General features: G+C 32.0%; 3 protein-coding genes across 3 annotated transcripts; 2 read left to right on the plus strand and 1 right to left on the minus strand.

Annotated features, from left to right (window-relative positions):
- Positions 1-204: 204 nt before the first annotated feature.
- On the plus strand, positions 205-871 carry LOC111421689 (bolA-like protein DDB_G0274169). Its single transcript, XM_023054866.2, has 3 exons — positions 205-335; positions 409-614; positions 664-871. The coding sequence occupies exons 1-3, from the start codon at positions 302-304 to the stop codon at positions 808-810; spliced, it is 387 nt and encodes a 128-aa protein (XP_022910634.1). The 5' UTR covers positions 205-301; the 3' UTR covers positions 811-871.
- On the minus strand, positions 820-11,716 carry LOC111421688 (Set1/Ash2 histone methyltransferase complex subunit ash2). The gene is made up of 9 exons (XM_023054865.2): positions 11,562-11,716; positions 11,391-11,510; positions 11,159-11,337; positions 10,764-11,108; positions 10,229-10,428; positions 9,983-10,160; positions 9,641-9,930; positions 1,093-1,350; positions 820-1,035 (listed from the first exon to the last, which is right to left on the minus strand). The coding sequence occupies exons 1-9, from the start codon at positions 11,582-11,584 to the stop codon at positions 931-933; spliced, it is 1,698 nt and encodes a 565-aa protein (XP_022910633.1). The 5' UTR covers positions 11,585-11,716; the 3' UTR covers positions 820-930.
- Positions 11,717-11,961: 245 nt separating this feature from the next.
- On the plus strand, positions 11,962-12,513 carry LOC139429532 (uncharacterized). The gene has a single exon (XM_071195311.1). The coding sequence runs from the start codon at positions 11,962-11,964 to the stop codon at positions 12,511-12,513; it is 552 nt and encodes a 183-aa protein (XP_071051412.1).
- The last annotated feature ends 131 nt before the right edge of the window (positions 12,514-12,644 follow it).

Consider the following 12,644-nt stretch of genomic DNA (forward strand, 5'->3'; position numbering starts at 1 on the left):
TTTAAATAATATGCCAAAACGGCAATCGCCCTGATTGCAATTACCCCGCCAAAATTAAAACAATACGAAATTAATATCGGTCGGTGAGGTTGTAAATTTAAATGACAATAACTTAATCATATATGTAAATAAATATCGTAATCAGTTTAAATTAATGTAAAATTGAAATTAAAAATAAAAAATTACAGTTCCCTATTTTTAACTAGTTATAAAGAAATCTGTTTTTCCCACTACATAACTGTCAAAAATTTAGGATCAATTTCTAATTATTAAATTTAAATTTGCAATTAATATATTTTTGATGAATCGCATATCATCAAAAATCTTTAAATTTTGTAAGGATGATATAAATTAATAAAAAAAACGCACAACAAATTTTGACGTTTAAGGTTATGTTTAAACTTTCAGATCCAAAAAACACGACGGAACGTTCCTTGAAGATGGTTTCAAATCCCATAGAAACGTCTATTAGAGAAAAACTCAGCTCGGAATTTGCCCCGAAACATTTAGAAGTCATCAATGAATCTCCAATGCATAATGTCCCAAAAGGATCAGAGTCCCATTTCAAAGTTTTGGTTGTTTCCGAAAAGTTTATGAACGTACCTTTAATTATGGTGGGTATAATTAAATTAGTTTTAATAATAAATTAATTAATTAATTTAGAGACATCGAATGGTTAATGATGCATTACGAGAGGAATTAACGCAAGGACTTCATGCTTTATCGATTCAAGCAAAAACTCCGGATCAATGGAAACCTTCCGATGTCGTTGAACCAAGTCCGAATTGCCGGGGGGGATTTGGAAAATAATGTTGAAAATTATTCTTGATTATGAATATATTTAGGAAATTAATAAAACAAATTAAACAGATTTTTGTTCCAATTCAATACGAAACGAATTAACAAGGAAACTAAAAAAGACCACTATTGTCACATAACGAAATTTTCCAATCGTAATTTCCCTTCGTTTTCAGTTAAATACAGCATATCGGCCATCGTTTGTTCGGAAATTGCTTCTTCAGCTTTCTCAAACATCTACAAACAAAAATTATTTAATTAAATTATGCAAGTATTTATGTATTCAAGAATTACCCCACGATATTTAAATTGATCTTGAGGAGGAGCACATTTAAAGTTGGGTCCAAAATTAACAGAAACTGTAGTGTTTTTATGTAGTGACAATATTGGGTAATAAGATCCGCAATAAATATCATTAAAAGCAATTCCGTGGCATTGGCCATTTTTGAAAAAGATTATTTTACTTCCAGATAAAGTTTTTAAATTTTTTAAACATTCCGAAACGTTGTCTTTTTCTTCATAATATAGATGGCTTTTAAATTTAACTAGTGGCTATAACAAAAAATATAAATAAATAATTTAACTAAAACTAGAACAAACACTAGAAATAGAAACTTTTAGTTAAAATTTTATAATTAAAACGAGAACTAACATTAGAATGTCTCTCTAATGATAGTGTTAGTTCTAATTGTTAATTATACTTAAATAATTTTAAAGGTTACTGATTGATATTATTATTATAAGGGACACATGTTGGAGTATGAGCATTAGCTCTTCTTTTCCAGTCGCTTTGTTAACCCTATTATTTCAGTAACTCAATTGAATAACACAATTGCGCTTAAAGAGTCCATAAAGATTATCTATTTCTCTTTATTTAATATTCTAATCATTCTAACAGCTATCATTAGTGTAGATATGCGAAGTATTAGGCCATTTATTACTTACAAATTCCTCAAACTGCTCATTTATGTTATTTTTATATTGATGCACTATTTTTTTAGGAATTCGTATCGGTAAGTGTGTTTCTGTCATTAGTCTAAAATGTTTTATGCCATAATTAATTCTGAATATATCTTGTATGAGTTTATTTCTTTACTCCTTTTCTTCTATCCTTGCTAATATCTTTATGGTCAAGGGTACTCTTTTATCCCACTCCCTATTTTTCCTATACCATTTCGCCAAATTTTCAATAGTTTTAATAATTATGTTCGAGTTTTCTTTGATGTTATTAAGAATAAATATTGTATACAGCACCTCTGCTCTATATGTTACTGGCATTTCTCCCATTTCTATTGTCAATGCATTAACAGGCGTCATTTTCAATGCTCCCAAAATTAATCGGTATGTTCTGTAACAAATTCTCTTCAATTTCAACATTTGACTTTTTGTTGTTGGTATGGTCATCCAGAGTTCGTATTCCAATCTAGATCTTATCACATTTTTATATAACAAGGATAATATTTTTCAATCCAACCCCACTTTGCTGAAGCCAATGATTTAATCATGTTTTGTCTGGCTTTGCATCTGCAAAAATTGCTATGTCGTCTGCATAATATATAGCAGTAGCATTGGTGTTCTTCAACATTTCATTAAGTCCTCTAACATAAACGTTAAACAGTACTGTACTTATTGGACTACCTTGAGGTAATCCTCTGTACCTGTTTTTTTCTCCATGTTAAGCCCATCATTCTTCAACTGTAAAATTTTAACTGTTGTTAATTTATGTATTATGTACATTATGTTCATTCAAAATATTCATCAATTTAGGTATAAATACGCCCCCCATATGCGTCCTTCAAATCTAGAAACAATGCCCCCATTGGATGTTTTTTAAAAAAAGCTATTTGTATATTTGTAGATAAATCGTCGGTATACAAGAGAATGTGACCAAGTCCAAAATTTTAGATTTTTAGGTTTCAATGCTCATGTACCGGAAATTCAATATTATTTTTTTGGAAAAAATGAACAAGTCCAAAAATGCCATAATAATGCTTATAATTTCAAATTCCATAATGACCAAGTCCATTTTGTAAAAACCTGTACAGGAGAAAATTGAGGGACTTAGTCATGTTTTCTTGTCAATATTTTTATCTCAAGGATTTGACTTAAATTAAGATAACCATGCATTATGCTTAACGAGAGAAAAGATACAGAAATATGATGTGACAGACAGGGAAAAGAGAGTGACGTTTGAAGTTTAAACAGTTTATCATAACAATTATTACTTAAATCAAAATAAAATTGTGTTCTATGTTATTAGACTTAATCTTTGGTAACTACCTACACGTATTACAATAATTTTGTTTTTCGGATATTTAGTTTTAAAAAATAATAAGCTAATGCAATAATACCTTATTTTAGTGGCAAAATGAGTTGTTCGAAAAATTATTATAACAACGCACAAGAAATTATTAATGATCTTAGGGATGTTCCGGTAGAATTTGCTACTAATTCTAGTAATACAAGCCCTACGACTTTAATAATAAATGAACAACTAGTAGATCCTACGCAAGTTATAGAAAAACGCAGATGGGTAATAAAAAATCCTCAAGGAACAAAACGTGAGAAAAACAAGTTATTAAAAAAATCGTGTTTAGCGTATATTAATACTAAAGGCAAACAAATGCCTGCAAAGTCCCCTAGAAATGTAAATTGTGACAATTGCCGCTACAAATGTACAGAAGTATTTCCTGCAGATCGTCGACAAGATATCTGTAAACAGTATCACAGTCTATCCTATGACAGACAAAAGAACTTTATAATTAATATCGTTGCAACTTCTGAATGCCGAAGAAAACGAACGAGGGACTCTAGTAGACCTGCAAAAAATGTCTCTAAAATTTATACATTTGTTAAAAACGGAGAAAAGAAAAGAGTTTGTAAAAATTTTTACTTAATAACCTTGTCGATAAGTCATGGACCGGTTGATTCTGCTATAATGAACATAGACACAAATGGAATAAATCATTCAATTCAAGATCGACGAGGAAAAAGTTTCCCAGGAAATAAGACTAAACCTGTCATTTTGAATGAGGTGAAGAGACATATAGAATCATTTCCTGTGATGGAATCACACTATTGTAGACGTGGAACTACACGGAAGTATCTTGACTCTACCTTATCCATTCTTAAAATGTATGAATTGTACAAAGATTTACAGATCAGCAATCAAAAGGATTTTGTTTCTCCAATAACATATAGGAGGGTGTTTTGTACGCAGTATAACTTATCTTTCTTCAAACCAAAGAAAGATCAATGTTTGCTGTGTGTTAAAGAAGCTAAATCTATTGAAAAATCAGAAGAATTTCTTTCGCACATAAAGCGAAAGGATGATGCTAATAGACCCAACCCTAAAACTTTTGTATCAGTAAGTTTTGACTTACAGAGTGTCCTGCAAATTCCATGCTCCGATGTATCGCCTCTTTACTACAGTCGAAAGCTATGTGCCTACAATTTAGCAATTTATGAAGCAGCTCCACCAAATAAGGGATATTGTTACCTTTGGTCCGAAGTTGATGGCCAACGAGGAAGTTGTGAAATAGGTACAGCTTTATTGAAGTGGTTTAAAACTTTACCTGATACTGTCAAAGAAGTGTCACTCTTTAGCGACACATGTGGCGGCCAAAACCGAAATAAATACATTGGGGCTCTTTTGTTGTTTGTAGTCAACCAGTTACCTATAGAGATTATTACACACAACTTTTTAGAAAAAGGTCACTCGCACATGGAGGCCGATTCGATGCATAGTGCAGTTGAAAGTGCAAAAAAATACATTCCTGTATTTTGCCTTAATGATTGGAAGACAATTATGACACTAGCAAGATCCAAGAGAGGCAAAAATAAAACTTCTGGTGCCTACATTGTAGAGCAAATGACTTACCGTGACATTATTGACTTGAAAGCACTCAATACATCTATACTACAAAATACAATTCGGGATGAAGGGGGAGAAAAAATAGAATGGTTAAAGATCAAACAATTAAGGTACGAAAAAGAGAAAAAAAAGTTTATAATGTTTCAATACAACTATGATGAAGAGTATAAAATGTTTAACATTAAAGGCAAAGCAAAAGGTAGGCCCAGTAATTATACTCCAAAAGAAACTGAGTTAAAGAAATGTTATACTCAACCCTTGCCTATATCGATCAAGAAGAAAAACGATTTAATTCAACTTTGCCCTAAGGGGGTAATTCCGATCGAATACCATGAAAGACAAGTGTCCAGAACCCTCACACAATGAATATAGTGATGAAGACATATGAAGTTGAAACTAGTCACTACTACTTGTTTAATTATAGTCTTTTTTAAGTTTAAATACATATTCTAGAATCTGCATTGTTCATAGAAACCATTAAAAACCTATACAGTTGAAATGAGTTACTGGTTTAGTATTTGCTCAAATTAATTATAGACTTTTTTAATTTAAAATACATATTCTAAAAACTATATTATTTATAAAAATCATTATAAACTAATCTCACGTAAAATAATTGATTTTATAATAAGCAAAAATTAGAATACTAATAATTCAAAACCACTATCTGTGGACTTAGTCACTTTCTCTTGTATACCGACGAAATAATAGATATAAGCTATATTGGTTTGTAGCTTTCCGCCTTATTAGGTTTTTTCCAGGTTTAAGAATAGGTACAATTATGGAGACTTCCCATTCTTTCGGTAAATCTCCTCCTCTCAAAATTCTATTGTAGCTAGTTATTAAATTTCTCTTTGCGTTTTCTAGCATGTTCTGTATCATTGAATATGTTATAGTATCATTTCCTGACGACGACGTGTCCTTTCTGCTGTAAATAACTTTTCTGAATTCCTCTACACTTATGGGGTCTATTTATTATGTCTGATTGTTTATCAATGACATATTTTGTATTCAGGATTTCTCTCTCTTCTGGTATATAATCATCAGAGCCCGGACAGTTTAGGAAAAGTGCGCCCCTCCACACGAAATGAATTCCATGACAACGACGTAAGTACGTTGTTGTCGCTTTTGACACCTTTTGATCACTAAGTTACTCTTCAAAATTGAATTTCGAAGAGCGATGAGCGTACCTTAGCGAAGAACTTGCTGTGCAACATTAATTAATGAATTAATAAAAATAATCTAAAAATACGACTGAATTATTCATTTTTGGTTTTATTAAATTTATAATTAATAAATTAATTCATAATTTATTTCGTGACATAAGGTATGACGTATCCGACAGGTTCGCACCCTTCGATTGAATTTTTGAGACTGGAGTGGGAGGCGTTTTAGGATAACTTTCCTAAACTGTCCGGGCTCTGATAATCATTATACAATTTACTCGACTTCATAAATACTATATTATTATAATATATCTTTATAGTTTTCGATATTTTAGTTATTGGTGTTAATCTGTTAATTGAATGGCAAAAATTTTTAAAATTTTAAAGTTTATGTTTTGATGTCACTCTTGTTTTGAAGGATACGTTCTAAAATAGTTGTGAAGTTGGTAACAATTAGTGAGATTAATAGGAAAATTTTGTTATATTATGTTTTGAAATCAATTTATGTCAAAGTGACGTTTAACTTTTCGTTGATCAAATAGACAAAATTCAAGGACGGTAGTATCATAGAAAAATTTATATACAGGTGTATCTGAATGACTGCAACAAATTTCAAGGGGTGATACACCCCTCCAAAAATGGCGGAAAATTTTGATTTAATTCTTTTTTCTCAAAAGCCATAAACGTTAGAAAAATGAAATTTGGGGAATATGTTTAACTCATAATAGGGAACGTGTTTTGACCCTATTTGTACTTTCAACCTACCGTTCTAAACCACTAAACATAACCACCCCCTTTACATTTTTGCTAAAATTTTTTGTATGCAGATGATAAATACATTAGAAAAAATTTACATTGGTAGATGAAAGTATCCTAAAACTTTTTTGTCTCTCTAAAATTTTTCCAAAAACAACTAATTTTTGAGAAAAAAAAAAATAAAGCAAACACTGCCCGTTAAACAACGGTCTTGTCAATCAAGAGTTGGAATGAAATTTAATGAAAAAATCTTAGTAGGCTTTGCAATCTGTCATAAATATTTTTGACGTTTAAATGTCAGTGTTTTTCTTACCATTATTATTGTTTTTCAAATTAATTTTTAAATAAAGTTCTATCGCATTTACGCTCGTTCACTAGACGTTTCAAAATTTTAAATAAAACAATAATAATAGTAAGAAAAACGCTGACATTTAAACGTCAAAAATATTTATGACAGATTGCAAAGCCTACCAAGATATTTTCATTAAAAATTCATTCCAACTTTCAATTAACAACCCTACAACTTAACAGTTAGTGTTTGCTTAATTATTTTTTTTCTCAGAAATTATTAAATTTTAGAAGAACATCAGAGAGACAAAAAAGTTTTAGAACAATTTTATCTATTTAACTGAAATTTTTCCAATGTATTTATCATCTTCATAAAAAAAATCTAGGCATAAATTGAACGAGGGTGGTTGCGTTTAGTAGTTTAGAAGGGTAGGTTGAAAGTACAAATAGGGCCAAAACGTGCCCTATTATGAGTTAAACATATTCCCCAAATTTCATTTTCCTAGTGTCTATGGGTTTTGAGAAAAAAAAATTAAACCATAATTTTCCGCCATTTTTGAAGGGATTGGGTTGGGTTCATATATCAAAGTACCCTTAAAATTCACTAAAGAATCACCCCTTGAAGTTTGTTGCAGTCATTCAGATACATCCTGTATATTATGTATATAGAAGGTCATCTCCCCACTATTTTTTGGTACATTCAGCGCTCCCAAGGGGATTGTGAGGGAACTAATTAGGTTAAAGCGCGAAATTTAAATATATGTATTTCTATACCGGTTTATACCAATACATTATTTTGAAGAGGTCAAGTACATTTTACAAATAAATGCGAAAAAATATGAATTTAAAGTTTTTCCAAGACAAAATTCATAATTTTAAATATAATATATGTATATTGCTCTCATTGGCTAAGAGCGCCAATTTATCTATCGGATAAAGTTATGAAGAGGTGGTAAAAGTGGTCCTAGCTTATTTAAACACTTAACTAAAGGATATAAAACACAAAGCCAAAGGAAAGTAAGGAAGAATATTTGCTTATACAACGGGGTTATCACCAGTTATCACCATGGTGTGCAATCTTACTACTATAAAAATGTAGACCCAGGTTTTAGTACCCTCACAATCCACTGGATGACGTTGTAGACTGAATTTGTAGCAATCTGCATTATCTACACAAACAAAGCGCTTGTAGCCATAGAAAAATTTATATGTAACGTCAAACTCAAAGGTGAAAGCAAACGTCACATTTTTGTTTTGTCGTTTGGTGTGATAACTGGTGATAACCCCGTTGTATAAGCAAATATTCTTCCTTACTTTCCTTTGGCTTAGTGTTTTATATCCTTTAGTTAACTGTTTAAATAAACTAGGGCCACTTTTACCACCTCTTCATAACTTTATCCTATAGATAAATTGGCGCTCTTAGGTCCATTACTACCATTTTCTGGCTAAGCTATCTAAGGGATTATTACCACGGTTACGGTTATTTTACGCTCTCTGATTGGCTAGTAGATGGGTTTATCTATAAGATAAATTTATCTAAAAGATGGTAGTAATGGACCTTAGGCTCGTTACTACCATCTTCTGGTTAAGCTATCTAAGGGATTATTACTATGGTTACGGCTATTTCACGCGCTCTGATTGGCTAATAGATGGGTTTATCTATAAGATAAATTTAACTAAAAGATGGTAGTAATGGACCTTAGGCTCGTTACTACCATCTTCTGGTTAAGCTATCTATGAGATTATTACTATGGATACGGCTATTTCACGCGCTCTGATTGGCTAGTAGATGGGTTTATCTATAAGATAAATTTAACTAAAACATGGTAGTAATGGACCTTAGCCAATGAGAGCAATATATATTATATTATATTTAAAATTATGAATTTTGTCTTGGAAAAACTTTAAAATTATATTTTTTTGCATTTATTTGTAAAATGTACTTGACCTCTTCAAAATAAAGTATTGGTATAAACAGGTATTGAAATACCTATATTTAAATTTCGCGCTTTAACCTAATTAGTTCCCACAATCCCCTTGGGAGCGCTGAATGTACCAAAAAATAGTAGGGAGATGACCTTCTATATCAAGGTTTATATATAAGAGGTTGTCTAGGTTCGTACGCAATCATACTGCGCATTACGTCACATGTGGAAAATAATATCGCCAAGCAATTCAAATTAAACAAAGGCATGGAGCACCACATGGCCATGAGGTTGCGTGCGCAATCCGTAATCGCTTACGTCACGAAACACTCCTGCTCTTGCCCCTCGCCCACAAACTAATTCAAAGTATTGCAGCATAGGTACCTAGACAACCTTTAATATATAAACCTTGCTTCTATATACATAATATATATAAATTTTTCTATGGTTATCACACCAAACGACAAAACGGACAAAACAAAAATGTGACGTTTGCTTTCACCTTTGAGTTTGACCATTTCTATGGTTACAAGCGCTTTGTTTGTGTAGATAATGCAGATTGCTACAAATTCAGTCTACAACGTCATCCAGTGGATTGTGAGGGTACTAAAACCTGGGTCTACATTTTTATAATAGTAAGATTACACACCATGGGTTTAGTGTTAGTTCCATAAAAATATACAACAATCTAGCCCTGAACAACAATTAAAACTAGAACTAACACTAGACAAAAATATCTAATTCTAGGAAGACTTCTAATTAAAGTGTTAGTTCCAGTTATTAATTATAGTTAAAAAGATAATTTTTAAAAATTAATTAAGGTTATGTTTTACCCTATCTTTAAAGGTATTTGGAATATTTCTTGTATGAGGCGATTCAGGAAGGAAAATCATAAATCCTAATGTATCACCTTCCCCATAACCATCAGTATTAATCCCATAACGTTTTCCATTACTTTCATGAAATTTAGTTCCTTTCTTGGATCTCCAAGAATAACCGAATTTATCATAACCAACCGGAGCTTGTAAATTGGCGTAATCTTGCCCCCAACCAATTCTAGTGGCTGAACCTTCCGGCATTTCTTCGATTGTTGCTTCATAATACCAACATCCTTTAGTTACACCTAAATGAAAAAATGCTTTTTAATTTAATTTAATTTTAAAGTTATAACTTACAATGGGTAGCTCTAACGGTGCAATATCCTTTGTCGCCAGTTACGGCTAATCGATCTTCAGAAATTTTTAATTGAGGGGCCCTATCATGAAGGGCTAATAACACCGTGCTAGGTACTAAAGTGCGATATAACCAACCGGGGATTGGTTTTCCGGCCCAATCAGAACTTTCATCAAATTCCTATTAAAAAAAAAATTATAAAAACATTAAAATAAATTAATTTTGATTCAATTAAAAAAATTTATTACTTGTCTATATGGAGCATGTGGATCAGGTTCGGCTAATAAATATCGATAACCATCCTTGTTAAACGGATGATCTAACGGATAACCATGAGCTGGTAATTTGGGCGTTCCCAACTCAACATTTCTTCCTTTTTTACCAGTGGGTAAATCGCCAGGTAATTTTCGTTTGGTACTCCGGCTTTTGGGACCACTAGGAACCGGCACTGAAACATTGTTTGACATGTTCATAACAAAGACTTTTATCTAATCATATGTTTAAGTCATTCAATAATTCATTCATTCATTTTTCGCCGCTTAGGCGACGAAAAAAAACTTAATTCTAGAAAAAAGTTATTTAAGATAAGATAAAAATTTATCTGAATAAGTAATTTAATAATTCTTTTGTAATCAAATACCTGCATGCATCATTTTTGTTGATTTTAAATAAACTACTACTTTGTTTTGTGGTAACAATGAGGTGATTATCAAATTTTAATTATTCTTTTTTTCATTTATTTATTTTTTGACAACTTTGATCTTTTTATTAAAATTTTTTTACCATGTTGTATTCCCATATCGGTAACTCTTAATGTTCCTCCTCGTATCATCGCTTCATAATTAGGTTTAATATGAGTTAAATCAGTGTTTAAAAGCCCATACATTTGTCCATCTAACGAAGTTTCTTCATAAACAAATAAAATATGAATATCTTTCATTAACGCTTTATGAACTGTAGCATGCCAAGATTGAGTAACTCTCCTTGATGTCGTTGTAAGAGCCTCCCAATGATATTCGATGTAAGGAATGATATCTTTATCTTTACTAAACATCGTTCGATTCGTTCCATCTTTCATACTTGTTTGTTGTAAATTCGCTAAAGTTGTTATGCACATTTGGGGGATTTCTAAAAAATTATTTTTTTAATTTATCCCTTTAATCGATATTAAATCTTACGTGCTTGACTTTTTTTAAAATTTTCCAAACCAGTCGGAGAACAATTTTTACATAAAAAAACATAGTTGCATAAAAAAGGAACTAATTTTCCCAATTGATACCCAATACAAGACTCGTGAAACCACCGGTGACAATTTGCACATAGCAATTCGACTATATTTAAATTTCTATCTTTTCCACTACAACAAAAAATCTTAAAATCAAGTTAATTTTTCAATTTATTTAATTTCACCAATAACAACTCCCAGGTTGATCCGCTTTTTTACCATTCTTTTCGTTTACTTCACCACTTTTACTGTTACTATCGCTGTTATCGCTTTTTTCGTCGCTTTTCGATTCACTTTGTGTTGGCCTAAAACGCAAAATTATCAATCAAATTTTGATTTAAATGTATAAACAGTACCCAAACTCCAGATCATCCGTCATTATGAATTCAATTAAGTTGTTCGGGATTTAGTTGGAGTCGTTATAAGAAGTTTTTTATTAAAAAACGATTTGTTTTGGTTTTTTGGTTAGAACTGTTTATTTTAGTGAAGATTTGAACCAATAACCGTTTTAATTGCGCCATCTAGTTACAAATTTTAGAACTTGACGTCATATTTCATTTACAGAATTTTTCAATAGATGGCTTATGTATTTAAGTAAAAACATCGAGATACATACAATTTAAATGTAAATATAGTATATCGCGATGAGTAAACATGATTATTTTATAACAATTTTTTATACAAAAAATAAGTAACTAACTCTCACTTTCCAATTGTATATCCGGAGAAGACTGGGACAAAGTGGACAGACTAACAATGGAGAAGGCTAATCGCGAATTTCAGAAGACCCGTGACACACACATCAAGAAGTTTGAATCTCTGGAACGCCGGTCGCAAAAGAAGAAAACTAATAATTTACCAGTAGAAACAATCGTCATTAACAGATCGAATGTCCCACTAACGAAAGACGAAACCTTTGTGCGAAACTACGCAATCGCCCCGAAGAAGGTCCCAAAGGAGGAAATCATCTGCGAAGTGGAAGCAGCTGTTCGAGGGATGCCTGCACTGAAAGCCGAAGAGATCCGACAAGAAGTTGCGAGAGTATTGAAGTCAGCAAAACCACCAAAATCCAACTTGACGGTTGGTGAAAAGAAGGCACTCCGATCTATAAAAGAAAAATCAGAAATCGTCGTGTTACCAGCAGACAAGGGGAATGCTACCGTTGTTATGGACAGGAAAAAATACGACGACAAAATGATGAACTTACTGGACCCAGCCACCTACAGGAAGATCAAGAAGTACCCCACAGACAAAATCGTTAGAAAAATGAAGGAACTGATAAAATCCACAGGAATTCCAGCAGAATAGCAGAAAGGTACCACCAAGAATCTACGGACTACCGAAGATTCACAAACCAGACGTCCCCCTCCGCCCTATCGTCAGCGCCATCAACTCCCCAACATACCAGCTGGCTAAACATCTTGCAAAGATTCTGTCCC

The sequence above is a fragment of the Onthophagus taurus genome, chromosome 3 (genome assembly GCF_036711975.1).
Source record: "Onthophagus taurus isolate NC chromosome 3, IU_Otau_3.0, whole genome shotgun sequence".
NCBI lineage: Eukaryota > Metazoa > Arthropoda > Insecta > Coleoptera > Scarabaeidae > Onthophagus > Onthophagus taurus.